This window comes from Pleurodeles waltl, chromosome 3_1 (genome assembly GCF_031143425.1).
Source record: "Pleurodeles waltl isolate 20211129_DDA chromosome 3_1, aPleWal1.hap1.20221129, whole genome shotgun sequence".
Classification (NCBI taxonomy): domain Eukaryota; kingdom Metazoa; phylum Chordata; class Amphibia; order Caudata; family Salamandridae; genus Pleurodeles; species Pleurodeles waltl.
In genome coordinates this window covers 1,341,797,979-1,341,816,744 of record NC_090440.1, presented here as the reverse complement: position 1 = coordinate 1,341,816,744, position 18,766 = coordinate 1,341,797,979, and the positions used below count along the sequence as shown (strand labels likewise).

Genomic DNA, 18,766 nt, shown 5'->3' with positions numbered 1-18,766 from the left:
GGGAATCAGAAAGTATCGGGAATAACAACCACTGCCTACTTCTGATATCGGGACTCTTTCTATGGCTCCCTTGGCCAAGAGAGCCGTAACTTCCTCGCGGAGCAAAACCAGATGGCCCTCCATCAGCCATTCCTTTGTCGGAGGGATAGAGGAAGGGAAAGACTGGAAGGGAAGGGAGTAGCCCTTCCGTATGATCTCTAGGACCCACTTGTCCGTTGTGATGGAAAGCCAGTGAGGGAGATGAAAATGAACCCTCCCTCCAACTGGACGGACGTGATCCTGCAGAACCACACTAGGAGGGCTTGGGCGCAGTGGAGGGGGGTTGTGTGGTGGCTGACCTCTGGCCAAACCCTCTGGGTCTGATGGCACCACGACCACGTCCTCTCCCGGGATGTTGTGAAGCCTGAGGACGGTGGCTAAACTGAGGCTGGCGTGGTACCACGCCCCTTCCGAAGCCTCAAAAGGGACGAAAGAGACTGCTGTTGTGCTGGTGCTGAAAGACCAAGGATCTGGCCGTAGCTCGAGAATCCTTGAACCTCTGAAGAGCGGAGTCCGCCTTTTCGCCAAAAAGGCGAGAGCCATCAAAGGGCATGTCCATCAAGCTGGACTGGACATCCCCTGAGAAACCAGTTGAACGCAGCCAGGCGTGGCGACGTAGGGCCACTGACAAGGAAATTGCTCTGCCCAGCGAGTCGGTCGTGTCCAAACCACATCTAATCGTAAACTTGGCTGCATCTCTCCCATCCTTGACAGCCTGGGTGAGTGTGTCCCGTATGCCCTCCGGGACCTGGGGCAGCACTTGTGCCACTGTATCCCATAAAGTATGGGAATAACAGCCCAATAGGAAAGAGGTGTTTACGGACCTCAATGCCAGACTGGTGGAAGAAACCATCTTCCCAAGCTGGTCCAGCCTCTTGGACTCCCTATCCGGGGGAGCAGAAAGGAAGGCACCACAGGAAGTAGAGGCTTGGACAACCAAGCTCTCAGGAGTGGGGTGCTGAGTGAGGAAAGTAGGGTCGCTTGGAGTGGGTCTATGGCAGCGGCCGACCGTCCTATTCACAGGAGCCCCTGTCCTGGGTTTGGACCACGTACCCAGAAGGACGTCTGTTAGAGCCTCACTGAAGGGCAACATCGGCTCTGACGTTGTCACCCCCGGTTGAAGTACTTCTGTCAGGATATTCGTCCTGACTGGCACGTAGGCAAATCTAGGTCCAAGACCTCAGCTGCCCTACGCAACACCATAGCAAATAAAGCACCCTCCTCCATAGCCACATTAGGAGGAGAGAGCATACCAGTATCTGGAGACATGTCCAGTCCACTGGCCTCCCCTAGATCCTCATACCAGTCCTGTTGCAAACCACATTCTAAAGGGTCCTCAGACCCCTTCCATTCCTCTCCTGCGTCTGGCTGATCTAAATAATGCTCAGACAATGATCTGGGCCGAACTGGCTCCGTTGAAGTCGACGTCGTTGCTCCTGATCATCCGGAATAAGGATGGGGCTACCACCGGTGGCGGAATCGTCGATGTCGGAACCGGTGCCAAAGGAGGTCGACTGTGTGAGACCGGCGCCGGTCCGGATCCTAAATCAGATCCTGGGGTCCCCAACAGCACCAAGGCCGAAGCCGCCGGTGTCGAATCCGAAGGGGCCCCTGCTGACCCAGAAGACCCCTCCACGGATGCAGCCCGCTAAAAACGAGATGCATTGCCTCGTAAAATTCTTTTATCTGAGTGGGGGTCGATCCGGTCCCCGGAAAGGGGTCAAGACGCAGAGTCAGCCCTGCGAACGGCTCCGCTGAACTGCGCTCGGAACGTCGACGTTCCACAGACGCCTCGTCGGCCGACGGACGTGTCGAAGATGAAGCCCGCTTGGACTTCTTCTTCTTGTGCCTCTTACCTTCAGATGACCTCGAATGCGAGGAAGAGGACTTGGGGCTCCGGGAGCGGTGCCGCAACCTCCTCCTACTGCGGGACGTGACCTCTGCGGAGTCGCGCCGACCGAGGACGAATCCCAGGCTGCAAAAAGCTTGAGGGATCTCTCCCTCAAATCCTTCGGAGCCATGGCCCGACAGTCGGAGCACGAGGTGGAATCGTGGTCCTTCTCTAGGCACCAAAGACAAACACGGTGCGGGTCCGTAACGGACATGGTGCGATGACACACACCACACGGCTTGAACCCTGTCTTTCTCGAAGACATGACTTCAAACAGTTAAAAAAAAACCTCGACAAACCGTCGAAGAAGGGTAGCTCTTTCTGGAACTGCGTTTTAACCGGCGCGGAAGGAAAAGAAATGACGTACGCGTGCCGAGACGGCGTCTATGTAGACAACCGTGACGTCCTAGACGGCTCCAACGATGCTGACGACGCACGCGGATCCGAACTACGCCGCCTGACGGCGCGCACAGGGTACTGCTCAGAAAAAATTCTGGATTCGAAGCTGACGCCAGGGAATTCTAAGGTAAGGAAGCTGCAGCTAAAAGTCTCTATCAGATCCAACACCACAGGGAGGACTCCCCGGCGACCCCGTGAGTAGCCCGAGACGACCCCCACAGGGAGGCCTACAGAGAGAATCAAGAGGCTCCCCCTGACTGCGACTGCCTGTAACAAGGGACCCGACACCTGGACCAAGCACTGCACTCGTAGCCCCCAGGACCTGACAGAACTGAACCTCAGTGCAGGAGTGACCCCCAGGCGACCCTCTGCCTAGTATAGGTGGTGGCTGTCCCGAGAAGCCCCCCCTGTACCTGCCTGCACCGCTAGAGTGGCCCCGGATCCCTCCATTGTTTCCTATCTAAAACCCGACGCCTGCTTTGCACAGTGCACCCGGCAGCCCCTGTGCCGCTGAGGGTGTGTTTTGTGTGCCTACTTGTGTCCCCCCGTGCTCTACCAAACCCCCTTGGTCTGCCCCCGAGGATGCGGGTACTTACCTGCTGGCAGACTGGAACCGGGGCACCCCTGTTTTCCATAGGCGCCTTTGTGTTTTGGGCACCTCTTTGACCTCTGCACCTGACCGGCCCTGAGCTGCAGGTGTGGTAACTTTGGGGTAGCCTTGAACCCCCAACGGTGGGCTGCCTATGCCCAGTAACTGAGACTTGTAAGTGTCTTACTTACCTCCCAATCTAACCTTTACTTACCTCCCCCAGGAACTGTTGATTTTTGCTATGTGTCCACTTTTAAAATAGCTTAATTGCATTTTAACAAAGACTGTATATGATATTGCTCTAATTCAAAGCTCCTAACTTACCTGTGTGGAATACCTTGCATTTTATATATTTACTTCAAATCTTGAATCTGTGGTTCTTAAAATAAACTAAGAAAATATATTTTTCTATATAAAAACCTATTGGCTGGAGTAAGTCTGAGTGTGTGTTCCTCATTTATTGCCTGTGTGTGTACAACAAATGCTTAACATTACCCTCTGGTAAGCCTACTGCTCGACCACACTACCACAAAATAGAGCATTGAAATTATCTACTTTTGCCACTATCTTACCTCTAAGGGGAACCCTTGGACTCTGTGCACACTATTTCTTACTTTGAAATACTATATACAGAGCCAACTTCCTACGGCGTGGAAAGCAAAGAACTGATGTCACCGTATTGAGGTGGCGTCTAACTACGACTCCCGACATCAATGGAGTCGAAAGATGCCACCTAACGACGCACAAGGGTTCTGCTAAAAGATAAATTGCCGGATCCAGTCTGACACGTAGGAGAAATTCTAAAATAAGGAATCTGCAACTAGAAGTCTCTGTCAGATGTTTCTGTTAGATCGCTGTGGCTAATTACAACTTATGTGAAAGGCAACCCTGGCTATCCCTGACGAAATGCATGGCAAATAGGGTCTTAGCACCCAAATGGTTAGAGCAATAAGTGCTTTATCAAACTGTCACGGTATGGAATAGACATCTGGCTTTTGCAAGGCATTTGTGTCACACTGGTTAACTATTATTTGGGCACAGACAGTAAAAGTAGTACATATATCAAAAGCAACTATTCAGCTTGTACTCTGCATAAATAAAAATTAAGTTACACATATTAGTGCATGGTTACCATTAAAATATAATACCTGCAGACGGCAATGGACGAGAACCAGGGAACCTTTGCTTAGAACAGTAGTTCAGAGACTGGATTCTGCTGCTCTGTATTTCCTTTGTAGACGGGTTGGAGATTTCAGAGTTTGAAATGCCTTCTGTAATGAGAAAAAGGACTAAATAAATAAACAAGTTTAATTTGAGTTCACAGAGCTTTCACTGTTAAAACACAATGGCTATGCGGAATATTTAGAAAGCTCACACAGGTGGCAGCAGTGTGACTAGTAGGTAGCAGTCCAGGAACAAGATTTTAGTTGAGACCCATGCTTTTCAAGCAATATCTTCCACCAGAATAGTATCATAATAAATGCAGCAATTAGATCTACGATAGTTGGATGCACGCAGTGTCATTGGCACGCAGAAATCTAAAGAATTAGCACATACTAGACAAGAAGCATTCCATTCACAAAGCTCACATATCCACTATCCTTGGATTATGCTGACAAAACAGACTTCCCTCGACTTCCAATCTTGTAACCAGTCTGAAAAGAGCAAATGTGGTGGTAAATCACAGATAAACATGCCAAAGTTCGATATACTCTTTCACACACCATACTGACAATGTTAATCTAAATACTTATGTGGACAGAGAGAGTGCTGTGTAACGTTTGGCTTTATGTAACATGCTACCACTGATTTAATATAACTTTTACAAGTCTAAAACTGGACAGCACCTGGGCTCTGATACTATCTCAAGTCTTTAACTAATCAGCTTGAGAGTGCAGCTTCAGCATCATATTTTCATTAAGTCTGAAACAAGAGTGTTTGGGTTCAGGGACTCCCACAAGGTCTAATAGGCAAACTGTAGCAGAGGTCAAAAGATTACCCTAAGCTACCTTCACAGTTCTGAACCAGGGCCTTGTGAGGGTAGGATGTCACAGTCGCTTTCTGTACATTGGAGAGATGGGGAGAATACTACCTGCTGTAAGTGCAATAATTTGCGGAGCAGTCCGATTGTCATTGTGCTCCACAGTGCTATTAATATCCGGTTCTGATGCTGGAGGTCGACATTCCATGATCTTGCAGGTGTACACACAACGTTTTCGTGCATCTGTTGTACTCCAGTAAACACGAGAACATCTGGAAAGAGGGGGCAAGTGTGTATACTGTTAATGAGATCTTAAGTAGAGGTCCTCGTCAGTAACCACATGAAAAATCCAATTAACATTCCATTCTTTGCACAGGAGTATATAAACTATTTCCAGAGGTACAGACAACACCGAGTCAGAACATCTGTAGGAAGTTGCCTCTGTATGTACTATTTCAAAGTAAGAAATAGCATGCACAGAGTCCAAGGGTTCCCCTTAGAGGTAAGATAGTGGCAAAAAGCGATAATTCTAATGCTGTATTTTGTGGTAGTGTGGTCGAGCAGTAGGCTTATCAGAGGGTAGTGTTAAGCATTTGTTGTATACACACAGGCAATAAATGAGGAACACACACTCAAAGACAATTCCACGCCAATAGGTTTTTGTATAGAAAAATATATTTTCTTAGTTTATTTTACAAGTAATACTTCAAAGGTATTTAACTTAGGTAACTTAGGAACTTTGAATCAGCAAAATAGCATGTACAGTTTTCACAAAAATGGCAATAAGTTATTTTAAAACTAGACAGTGCAATTTTTAACAGTTCCTGGGGGAGGTAAGTAATTGTTAGTTTTGCAGGTAAGTAAACCACCTACAAGGTTCAAAGTTGGGTCCTAGGTAGCCCACCGTTGGGGGTTCAGGGCAACCCCAAAGTTACCACACCAGCAGCTCAGGGCCGGTCAGGTGCAGAGGTCAAAGTGGTGCCCAAAACGCATAGGCTTCAATGGAGAAGGGGGTGCCCCGGTTCCAGTCTGCCAGCAGGTAGGTACCCGCGTCTTCAGAGGGCAGACCAGGGGGGGTTTTGTAGGGCACCGGGGGGGACACAAGTCAGCACAAACAGTACACCCTCAGTGGCACGGGGCCGCCGGGTGCAGAGTGCAAACAGGCATCAGGTTTGCAATGGAGTTCAATGGGGAGACCCAGGGGTCTCTTCAGTGAGGCAGGCAGGCAGGCAAGGGGGGGGGGGGGCTCATCGGGGTAGCCACCACCTGGGCAAGGGAGAGGGCCACCTGGGGGTCGCTTCTGCACTGGAGGTCGGATCCTTCAGGTCCTGGGGGCTGCAGGTGCAGTGTCTTTACCAGGTGTCGGGTTCTTAGAAGCAGGCAGTCGCGGTCAGTGGGGGCCTCTGGATTCCCTCTGAAGGCGTCGCTGGGGGGGCTCAACTCGGGCTACTCACAGGGTCGCAGTCGCCAGGGAGTCCTCCCTGTAGTGTTGTTTCTCCGCAGCTCGAGCTGGGGGCGTCGGATGCAGAGTGGAAAGTCTCATGCTTCCGGCGGGAAACGTGCAGTCCTTTAAAAGTGGTTTCTTTGTTGTAAAGTTGTTTCTTCTTTGGAGCAGAGCCGCTGTCCTCTGGAGTTCTTGGTTCTTTTAGATGCAGGGTAGTCCTCTGAGGCTTCAGAGGTCGCTGGACCATGGGGGACGCGTCACTGTTGCAGTTTTTCTTGAAGTGGGGAGACAGGCCGGTAGGGCTGGGACCAAAGCAGTTGGTGTTTCCGTCTTCTATGCAGGGCTTTCATGTCAGCAGTCCTTCTTCGTCTTCAGGTTGCAGGAATCTGATTTCCTGGGTTCTGGGGAGCCCCTAAATACTGAATTTAGGGGTGTGTTTAGGCCGGGAGGGCAGTAGCCAATGGCTACTGTCCTTGAGGGTGGCTACACCCTCTTTGTGCGTCCTCCCTGAGGGGAGGGGGGCACATCCCTATTCCTATTGGGGGAATCCTCCAAAATCAAGATGGAGGATTTCTAAAGGCAGGGGTCACCTCAGCTCAGGACACCTTAGGGGCTTGTCCTGACTGGTGGGTGACTTCTCCTTGTTTTTCCTCATTATCTCCCCTGGACTTGCCGCCAAAGGTGGGGGCTGTGTCCAGGGGGGCGGGCATCTCCACTAGCTGGAGTGCCCTGGGGCATTGTAACACGAAGCCTGAGCCTTTGAGGCTCACTGCTAGGTGTTACAGTTCCTACAGAGGGGGGAGGTGTGAAGCACCTCCACCCAGAGCAGGCTTTTGTTTCTGTCCTCAGAGAGCACAAAGGCCCTCACCACATGGGGACAGAAACTCGTCTCTCAGCAGCAGGCTGGCACAGACCAGTCAGTCCTGCACTGAACAATTTGGTAAAATACAGGGGGCATCTCTAAGATGCCCTCTGTGTGCATTTTTTAATAAATCCAACACCGGCATCAGTGTGGGTTTATTATTCTGATAAATTTGATACCAAAACTTCCCAGTATTCAGTGTAGCCATTATGGAGTTGTGGAGTTCGTTTTTGACAGACTCCCAGACCATATACTCTTATGGCTACCCTGCATTTACAATGTCTAAGGTTTTGCTTAGACACTGTAGGGGCATGGTGCTCATGCACCTATGCCCTCACCTATGGTATAGTGCACCCTGCCTTAGGGCCTTAAGGCCTGCTAGAGGGGTGACTTACCTATGCCACAGGCAGTGTGAGGTTGGCATGGCACCCTGAGGGGAGTGCCATGTCGACTTAGTCATTTTCTCCCCACCAGCACACACAAGCTGGCAAGCAGTGTGTCTGCTGAGTGAGGGGTCCCTAGGGTGGCATAAGACATGCTGCAGCCCTTAGAGACCTTCCCTGGCATCAGGGCCCTTGGTACCAGGGGTACCAGTTACAAGGGACTTACCTGGGTGCCAGGGTTGTGCCAATTGTGGAGGCAATGGTACATTTTAGGTGAAAGAACACTGGTGCTGGGGCCTGGTTAGCAGGGTCCCAGCACACTTCTCAGTCAAGTCAGCATCAGTATCAGTATCAGGCAAAAAGTGGGGGGTAACTGCAACAGGGAGACATTTCCTTACAACATCCAGTATTGACTCTACAATCATATGGAGTTTCTCCACTTTCATAAAACTGTCAGCAGAAACATTCATCACAAAGGATTTGAGAATATGAAGAAGAAGCTAGAAAGGTCCTTGCAACACCAAAAGCTCAAGATGCCTTAGTTTAATATGACATTCATATTTGAGACTTTTGCGAGATCTTAAAAACATGTTACTTACCTTTGGTAACGATCTATCTGATAGGCATATTCTAGTTGCAGACTCCTTACCTTAGAATTTCCCCCAGGCGTCAGACTGGATCCGGAGACTTTTCTTTGAGCAGTACCTTGTGTGCCGTGATGATTTCATGGGACCTATATAGGCACCACCCCACACGCTGTCAGTTTCATTTCATGACTTTCCACGCCAGTAACGCAAAGCAATGAAGAACACTGATTTTGGTGCGTCAGAACGAGGGCCCGAAAAGGGAGTCCCCGTCCCTGGAAATCAGATCGCAGAGCGGGGATGATAAGTGGGTCGGCAAGGAATCTGAAACTAGAATATGGCTCTACCAGATAAATCGTTACCAAAGGTAAGTAACTTGTTCATCTGATAGAGACTTCTAGTTGCAGATTACTTACCTTAGAATAGATACCTAAGCAATATAGTGGTGGGCTGCAAACCAAAATCAAACTAAAAAGCCCTGCAGGAAATAATGGCCAAAGTAGCTGTCTCTGCGAGACTGACCGTCCAGGCAGTAATGCTTTGTGAACATGTGCAGAGACGCCCATGGTGCTGCCTGGCAGATGTCCAGGACCGGAAACTCTGCATGCCAAAGATGATTGCAGCACTTGCTCTGGTGTAATGAGAACGCAAGCCATCAGGGGGTTGATTCTTTGCCAAAGTAAAGCACATTTTGATGCAGAGGACAACCCATTGAGAGATGGTCTGGTACTGCATCGCCCGTCCTTTCTTCACACCCACATAACCTACATAGATCTGATCATCCACCCGGAAGTTTTCCGTACAATTGAGGTAGAACACTAACACTCTTTTTTGATCCAGAAAGTGGAGTCCCTCCTTTTCATGAGAAGGATGTGGGAGTGTGTAAAAAGTAGGCAAAGTGATAAACTGACCTACATGAAAGGGCATGACCACTTTAGGGAGGAACGAGGCCCTGGTACGAAGCACAATTTTGTCAGGATGGACAGATAGAAATGGTAGCTTCGAAGAAATAGCTTGAAGCTAACTCACTCTATGAACAGAGGTGATCGCAGTAAGGAAAGCGGTTTTTAGTGTGAGAAGCCGCAAAGGAAAATTATGTAGTGGCTCAAAAGGAGCACACAAGGTATGTAAGTACCAGGTTCAAATCCCACTGAGGCATTATGAATGGGGTAGGTGGGAACGTGTGAGTGAGTCCCTTAAGAAACCTCCCAACAATGGGAGATTTAAACAAGGATGGTTGATCTGGCAATCTGAGGAAGGCAGATTTGGCAGACAGGTATCCTTTAAGAGAGCCCTGCTGGGCAAGAGAAAGGATGAACAATAGAACCTCAGGCAGAGGGGGCCGAAAGATTTGTTAGTACACCATGAGACAGATTTGTTCCAATGACATCTGTATAATGTTTTGATAGAGGAACGCCTGGCTTCCAAGATTACATTGAAGACTTTGTGTGGAAGGTCGAAAGCTTCAAATTGCCGCCACCAAATCTCCACGCAACGAGGCGGAGATTAGACAGGTTCGGGTGTAGAACCATCCCCTGCAGCTGCAACAGAAGACCCTCCTGAAGAGGCAGTCTGATTGAAGAATCTATGGCCTTGCTCAGAAGCTTGGGATACGAGACTCTTCTAGCCCATTCTGGAACCGCAGGAATGACTTGGGCCCGGTCGTTCTTGATCTTCTTCAAAACTCTGGGCAGAAGTGGTATTGGCTATAGGAAAGTACCCTCTTTCTGGCATGGTTACCCCCACTCTTTGCCTGCTGTCAGTGTGTTTTGACTGTTCACTGGAATCCTGATAACCAAGACCCTAGTGACTGTGCTCTCTCCCTTTAAATGTGGTTGTTTAGGACTTAGTACACCCCACCCCACAACTGGCATACTGGTTCCCCCATATAAGTCCCTACTATATGGTACTTGGGTATCCAGGGTATTGGGGAACCAGGGGATCCCTGTGGGCTGCAGCATGTATTGTGGTACCCATGGTAGCCCATACAAAATATGTCTGCAGGCCTGCCATTGTAGCCTCCATGAAAAGGAGCATGCACCCTTTCACTTCAGGTCACTGTAATTCAACCCTATGGTAGGCCCTCCTAGGCCAGAGGGCAGGGTTCAGGTACCTGTGCAGGAGGGCACCCTGCATGAGCAGAGGTGTCCCTATGAACTCTAGCTCCATTACTCTGGACTTCATAAGTGCAGGGAAGCCATTTTACCATTATGTAGCTGGACATAACGGTAACTCCAATCCTGTACATGTTTGGTATCAAACATTTCAGAATCTTACCCCAATACAGTTGCCAGTATTGGTTGTATTATTCCATGCACTCTAAGGGCTCCTTAAAGGACTCTCAGCATTGCTCCTACTAGTCTTCTGGGGTTTTCTGGGCAGCCGGCGCTGCTGCCACCCCTCAGACAGGTTTCTGCCCTCCCTCTGCTTGACCAGCCCAGGAAGAGGAAGGCAGAACAAAGGTTTTCCTTTGGGAGTAGGAGTTAACACCCTTTCCCTTGGAAATAAGTGTTACGTGGCTTGGGAGGGGTAACCTTCCCAAGCCACCGGTATGCTTTGAAGGGCACATTTGGTGCCTTCCCTGCATAAACCAGTGTACACCAGTCCAGGGACCCCTGGTCCCTGCTCTGGCGTGAAACTGGATAATGGAAAGGGGAGTGACCAGTCCCCTGTCTATCATCACCCCAGGGGTGGTGCCCAGAGCTCCTCCAGGTGGGCAGAGGCCCCTGGAAGCATCTCAGTGGCCAGGTCAGGCAGGTGACATCATAGCCCCCTCTTGAAAGGTGGTCAACCTGCTAAGTGACCAATCCCCCTTCCTGGGCAATTTAGGGTCTCCCTCTCGGGTGGGTCCTCAGATTGCAAGATTCCACCAGGACTCCACTGTATCTTTTACTTCATCTTCTGGCCACCGGGACTGCAACTGAATCCTCCAAGAACCGGCAATCGGCAACTCCAGCGATGACTCCGCTCTGCAACACTGTTTCTCTGGCTCCTTCCAGCAACTGCAACATTTCCCCGGCTGTGTATCCTCTGAGGGCAATGAGTCTACAGCATGCACAAGAAGCAATCCCTTTGAGTGAAGGCGTCACTCCTCTGCATCCGCAGGCACCAACTGCAACGATGATCGGCTGCGTGGATCCTGTCTCCTCCGGAACTGTGTGGATCCTGCATCACAGGTGGTGGTCTGGAGTAGTCTCCTTGATCCTCCCTACCAGCTGTCCAACTTGGGAGACAGTAAGCCCTTGCCTCTCCTTGCAGGAGAGCACCCTTGTGCACTGCGGCTTTTGCAGCAACCATGGCTTGTTTGTTCCTCCTCCAAAGAATCTTCATGCTCCGTGTAGCCCCAGCCCCCAGCCCTCATTCCTGCAAAGCACAGTCTCCTGCCTGCTGTTCCAGCAACGTGGGACTCCTCTTCAGGTGTGCTGACTGGGCCTCGACTCCTGTGGCTGTTGCCTGTGGTTCACCTGTGGGGGCTGCTTGGTCTTCTTGCGACTCTTCCAACTGCTGAGGGTCACCTCTGACTCCCCTCCTTGGGTTGATTCCCGTGGGCCTTGCTGGTCCTCTTCAGCCTTGCAAAACCTTCTTTTCCGACTCTAGCATCTGCCAAGGCTTGTTGGTGGTTTTGCAGCACCACCGTCACGACCGCCAACGTGGGACAGCACTTGCATCACTTCTGCGACTCCTCTTCTGCTCCTGTGCTGCACTGCTGACTTTCTTCATTCATCAACAACCGGGTCCTGTATCCATAGAAGGGTGGGTAGTGGCTCCTGCCACAGCCGGACACTCCAACTCAAACTAGACTTGGGGGGTTATTACAACTTTGGAGGAGGTGTTAATCCGTCCCAAATGTGACGGATATACCACCACCCGTATTACGAGTTCCATAGGATATAATGGACTCGTAATACGGCTGGTGGTATATCCGTCACTTTACCGTCACTTTTGGGACGGATTAACACCTCCTTCAAAGTTGTAATAACCCCCTTGGTCTCTTGCTGGTCATCTTCTCACAGGATCCACCTTTGGCTTCTTCCAGTCATGTATGGGTGTTGCACAGTCCTTTTCCAAATTTCTCCTGTAAGATTGGGGAAAACCAGGTACTTACCTCTTCTCTCCTGGGCGCGGAGGGGGGCACCCCGTTACTTACCTTTTGGGCTTCCTAGTTCCTACAGCTCCCTTCTACTGATTCCACTTCCTCGGGTGGGGGACTGCCTTTCACATTCCACTTACTTAGTATATGGTTTGGTCTTCCCCTAGGGCCACTATTTACTATAGTTTTTACTATCTGCCATTGCTTTCTATGCTAATCACTGACTTCTAATCAGTACAAAATAGTGTGATTACTTACCTCCTATCGGAAAATTGCCTATTCAGTATTTTAGTATTTGTGTTACTATAATAAAGTACCTGTATTTCTGTAACACTGTGTGGTTCTTTTAAGTGTGTAAGCGCTGTGTGACTGTAGTGGTATTGCATAAGCTTTGCATGTTTCCTAGATTAGTCATGGCTACTTATCCACAGCTACCTCTAGAGAGCATGGGCTTCCTAGACACTGCCCACACATCATTAATAGGGGATACCTGGACCTCGTATAAGGTAACACCACCATAGGTGCTCACCACACACCAGGCCAGCTTCTTACATCTGTTCAACGGAGGCCTGAGTTCACTCAAGACGAAAACCGTTGCAGAGTGAGTGCTGCCTTGGAAACTTCAATACGCAAAACAGCTGATTTGTGCATTCTCTATGGAACTAAACAGATCTAACCAAGGCTTTCTCCACTGCCGAAAGAGACCTTGTGCCACTTCCGGATGGAGACACCATTCGTGGTCGACCATGCATCGACAGCTGAGTTAATCTGCTCTGGCATTTAGACAGCTCACCAGATGTTGAACCATCAGGAATTTGCCCTGACATTCCAGCCATGTCCAGAGATGTCGAGCCTCTTGACAAAGGGTCCACAACTGCACTCTTCCGTGCATGTTACAGTACCACATGGCGGTGGCACTGGTCGTGAACACCTGCACCACTTTCCCTTGGAGAGAGGGTAGGAATGTTTTCAATCCAAGCCTGTTCGCCCTGAGCTCCAGAAGATTGATGTGGAGCCCGAACTCCACCGGAGACCAGACGTCTCTGATCTTCGCCTCCCCATCCCAGGAGCGATGCATCTCACTACTGTGAGATCTGGTTGGGGATGGGAAAGGAATCTGCCTCTGACCCAATCATGATTAGAAAGCTACCACTGCAGATCTTGCGCAGTTCCCTCCGAGATCTGGACCATGTCTGAGAGAATCCCCTGATGCAACACCCACTTGAACTTTAGGTCCCACTGCAGAGGCCACATATGCCATCTGCCATGTGTTACAAGCAGGGTGCAGGAGGCCATGAGGCCCAGCAACCTCAGTCATTCTCAGAAACCCAGGATAGAGGCAGAAACATCGGTGTCATAGCCTAAATACCCTGGACTCGGGAGGCTAGGCCCGAAAATGCACTGTGTCCAGAACATCTCCGAAGAAAGGGAGCATCTGAGGAGGAGCCAGATGTAACTTCGGTATGTTTATAGTGAACCCCAGCAAATGCAGGAGGTTTGCAGTAGTCTGGAGGTGGGAGGCAGCCTGGGGCGGGCCCGCCTTCAACAGCCAATTGTCACGGTAGGGGAGGTGTAGGAAGCTGGCCTGGTGTGTGGTAGGTACCTATGGTACTAACATCTTATACCAGGTCCAGGTATCCCCTCTCAGTGAAGTGTAGGCAGTGTCCAGAAGCCAGGCTCTCTAGAGGTAGCTGTGGATGTCCAGCAAAGGCTTATCTAGGAGACATGCAAAACCACTACATTCACACACTGCTTACACACAAGAAAGAAAACACTTGGTTGTACAAAATAAAGGTACTTTATTTTAGGAACACAGTATCAAAAAATACTAGAGAGGCAATCCTCCAATAGGAGGTAAATTATACATATGACACCACCATGGAAGAAACGCTGAATTCTGGCCACTTGACAGCGGCGAGTCCACGGCAGGGTAGCGACCCTTGAAAATTCATATATATATATATATATATATATATATATATATATATATATATATATATATATATATATATATATATATATATATATATATATATATATATATGTCACTTACCCAGTGTACATCTGTTCGTGGCAGATTCACATGCTGTGCACATCCCGCCATCTAGTGTTGGGCTCGGAGTGTTACAAGTTGTTTTTCTTCGAAGAAGTCTTTTCGAGTCACGAGATCGAGGGACTCCTCCCTCCCCTTTCGGCTCCATTGCGCATGGGCGTTGACTCCATCTTAGATTGTTTTCCCCGCAGAGGGTGAGGTAGGAGTTGTGTATATAATAATAGTGCCCATGCAATGGAGTAAGTATGTATGTACATAATGTGGTTAAAACTGATATATTTACAAATGTACAAGTCTAATTTTTCTCAACTTAAAACGGCTACAGGCTCCCGGGGAGGTGGGAGGGCGCATGTGAATCTGCAGCGTCTCATGCCACGAACAGATGTACACTGGGTAAGTGACATTTTCCGTTCGATGGCATGTGTAGCTGCAGATACACATGCTGTGCATAGACTAGTAGGCAGTTATCTCCCTAAAAACGGTGGTTCAGCCTGTAGGAGTTGAAGTTGTTTGAAATAATGTCTGTAATACTGCTTGTCCTACTGTGGCTTGCTGTGTTGGTAACACATCCACGCAGTAATGCTTGGTAAATGTATGAGGCGTAGACCATGTGGCTGCCTTACAGATTTCAGTCATTGGTATGTTTCCTAGAAAGTCCATGGTCGCACCTTTCTTTCTAGTGGAGTGTGACTTTGGTGTAATATGCAGTTCTCTTTTTGCTTTTATGTAACAGGTTTGAATACATTTAACTATCCATCTGGCAATGCCTTGTTTGGATATTGGATTCCCTGTATGAGGCTTTTGGAAAGCAACAAACAATTGTTTTGTTTTGCGCATTTGTTTTGTTCTATCAATGTAGTACATTAGTGCCCTTTTGATGTCTAATGTATGTAATGCTCTCCCAGCTACAGAATCTGGTTCTGATTGATTTAAGTGGAACGGTGATATGACTTTAGGTAAGAATTTAGGATTTGTGCGTAGAACTACTTTATGTTTGTGTATTTGTATAAAGGGTTCTTGTATGGTAAAGGCTTGTATTTCACTTACTCTTCTGAGAGATGTGATAGCTATTAGAATGGCTACTTTCCATGTTAAGTACTGTATTTCACATGAGTGCATGGGTTCAAATGGTGGACCCATGAGTCGTGTTAATACGATGTTGAGGTTCCACGAAGGAACTGGTGGTGTTCTTGGTGGGATAATCCTTTTCAGACCCTCCATAAATGCTTTTATGACTGGGATTCTAAATAATGAGGTTGAGTGCGTAATTTGCAGATAAGCTGAAATTGCAGTCAGATGTATTTTAATGGATGAAAAAGCTAACTTGGACTTTTTTAAGTGTAGTAGGTAGCTTACGATGTTTTTAGCAGATGCGTGTAATGGTTGAATTTGATTATTATGGCAGTAATAAACACATCTTTTCCACTTATTTGCTTAGCAATGTCTTGTGGTTGGTTTCCTAGCTTGTTTTATGACCTCCATGCATTCTTGTGTAAGGTCTAGGTGTCCGAATTCTAAGATTTCAGGAGCCAAATTGCTAGATTGAGCGATGCTGGATTCGGGTGTCTGATCTGTTCTTTGTGTTGAGTTTACAGATCTGGTCTGTTTGTCAGTTTGATATGAGGCACTACTGAGAGGTCTAGTAGTGTTGTGTACCAAGTTTGTCGTGCCCAAGTTGGTGCTATCAGTATGAGTTTGAGTTTGTTTTGACTCAATTTGTTTACTAGATACGGAAGGAGTGGGAGAGGGGGAAAAGCTCATCCATAACGCATTGCCTTGAGAGTGAGCCTGTGGGTACCTGGATGCGAAGTTTTGGCATTTTGCGTTTTCTTTTGTTGCAAATAGGTCTATTTGCGGTGTTCCCCATCTTTGGAAGTAAGTTTTTAGTATTTGGGGATGAATTTCCCATTCGTGGATCCGTTGGTGATCCTGAGAGAGATTGTCGGATAGCTGATTTTGAATTCCTGGTATGAACTGCGCTATTAGGCGAATGTGGTTGTGAATCGCCCAATGCCATATCTTTTGAGCTAAGAGACACAATTGTGTCGAGTGAGTCCCTCCCTGTTTGTTCAGATAATACATTGTTGTCTGTTTTGACAAGAATGTGTTTGTGGGTTATTATAGGTTGAAATGCTTTCAACGCTAGAAATACTGCTAGTAGTTCTAAGTGATTTATATGAAGCTGTCTCTGCTGAGTGTCCCATTGTCCTTGGATGCTGTGTTGGTTGAGGTGTGCTCCCCACCCTACCATGGAAGCATCCGTTGTGATCACGTATTGAGGCCCTGGGTCTTGGAAAGGCCGCCCTTTGTTTAAATTTATAGTATTCCACCATTGAAGCGAGGTGTATGTTTGGCGGTCTATTAACACTAGATCCTGAAGTTGACCCTGTGCTTGTGACCATTGTGATGCTAGGCACTGTTGTAAGGGCCGCATGTGTAATCTTACGTTTGGGACAATGGCTATGCATGAGGACATCATGCCGAACCTTTGGTTTGAGTGCATGGCTTGTATTACGTTTTGGAATGCCTGTACCCTTTGTGGACTTGGAGTGGTAATCCCTTTTGTTGTGTTGATTGTTGCTCCTAAGTACTGTTGTATTAGACACGGCTGTAGGTGTGATTTGTTGTAGTTGAGTGAGAACCCTAGCTTGTGAAGGGTTTGCATTACATACTTTGTGTGTTGTGAACACCGTTCTTGCGTATTGGTTTTGATTAACCAATCGTGTAGGTACGGGAACACATGCATTTGCTGCCTTCTGATATGGGCTGCCACTACGGCAAGGCATTTTGTAAAAACTCTTGGCGCTGTTGTTATTCCGAATGGCAACACTTTGAACTGGTAATGTACTCCTTGGATTACAAACCTTAAGTACTTTCTGTGGGAAGGATGTATGGGTATATGGAAATACGCATCCTTGAGGTCTATTGTTGTCATGTAGTCTTGTTGTTTGAGCAATGGGATCACGTCTTGCAGTGTCACCATGTGAAAGTGATCTGATTTGATGTAAATGTTCTGAGATCTGGGATGGGTCTTAGAGTTTTGTCTTTTTTGGGTATGAGAAAGTATAGAGAGTAAACCCCTGTTCCTTTCTGATGAATTGGTACTAGTTCTATTGCATCTTTTTGTAACAACGCTTGGACCTCCAGTTGTAATAGATCCATGTGTTGTTTGGACATGTTGTGTGTTTTCGGTGGGACATTTGGAGGGAATTGTAGGAATTCTATGCAAAAACCATGTTGGATAATGGCTAGGATCCACGTGTCTGTTATTTCCTCCCAGTTTCTGTAAAAATTGGTTAGTCTCCCCCCCACTGGTGTTATGTGTTGGGGATTTGTGACGTTGAAGTCACTGTTTATTTTGCGGTGTCTTGGGACTTTGGAACTTCCCTCTAGTTTTAGGGAACTGTCCCCCTCTGTATTGTCCCCGAAAACTTCCCCTCTGATATTGACTCTGGTATGTGGGCCTTGTTTGTGAGGTTGAGGGCTCTGTGCTTTGTCCTCGAAACCCCCCTCTAAACTGTGTTTTACGAAATGTGCCTCTGCTCTGCGGGGAGTAGAGTGCGCCCATGGCTTTGGCCGTATCCGTGTCCTTTTTAAGTTTCTCGATAGCAGTGTCCACCTCCGGCCCAAACAACTGCTGTCCGTTAAAAGGCATATTCAGCACCGCTTGTTGAATTTCCGGCTTGAATCCTGAGGTGCGTAGCCATGCGTGTCTCCGTATGGTGACCGCTGTATTTACAGTCCTAGCAGCTCTGTCTGCTGCATCCATTGCCGACCGTATCTGGTTGTTAGAGATACTTTGGCCTTCTTCCACCACTTGTTGTGCCCTCTTTTGGAACTCTTTGGGTAGATGTTCTATGAAATGTTGCATTTCGTCCCAATGAGCCCTATCATATCTAGCCAGCAAGGCCTGTGAATTTGCAAAGCGCCATTGGTTGGCTGCTTGTGCCGCGACCCTTTTCCCTGCTGCGTCGAACTTGCGACTTTCCTTGTCAGGTGGTGGTGCATCTCCCGAGGTGTGTGAGTTCGCCCTTTTGCGAGCTGCCCCTACTACCACTGAGTCCGGTGTCAATTGCTGCGTGATGTACACAGGGTCTGTTGGTGGAGGTTTGTACTTTTTCTCCACCCTTGGAGTGATGGCCCTGCCTTTCACAGGCTCCTGAAACACTTGCTTTGAGTGTTTCAGCATTCCCGGTAACATAGGGAGACTCTGGTACTGGCTATGTGTGGACAACAGAGTATTAAACAAAAAGTCATCTTCAATTGGTTCTGCGTGCAGGGTGACATTGTGAAACACGGCTGCTCTTGACACCACCTGTGTGTAGGCAGTACTGTCCTCAGGTGGTGACGGTCTCGTTGGATAACAGTCGGGGCTGTTATCTGATACTGGCGCATCATAAAGATCCCATGCATCAGGATCATCTTGACTCATTCCTGTATGAGTTGGAGAC

The 18,766-nt window shown here is 48.3% G+C and overlaps 1 protein-coding gene across 2 annotated transcripts in view; it reads right to left on the bottom strand.

The window, feature by feature from the left end:
- Positions 1–18,766, bottom strand: part of KMT2A (lysine methyltransferase 2A) — a 1,244,888-nt gene that overhangs the window by 194,961 nt on the left and 1,031,161 nt on the right. For both annotated transcript variants that reach the window (XM_069224744.1, XM_069224745.1), the window contains exons 25-26: positions 5,011–5,171; positions 4,067–4,189 (exon numbers count right to left, since the gene is read on the bottom strand). In XM_069224744.1, the coding sequence (XP_069080845.1) occupies positions 4,067–4,189; positions 5,011–5,171 (284 nt within the window). The remainder of the gene's footprint in view (positions 1–4,066; positions 4,190–5,010; positions 5,172–18,766) is intronic.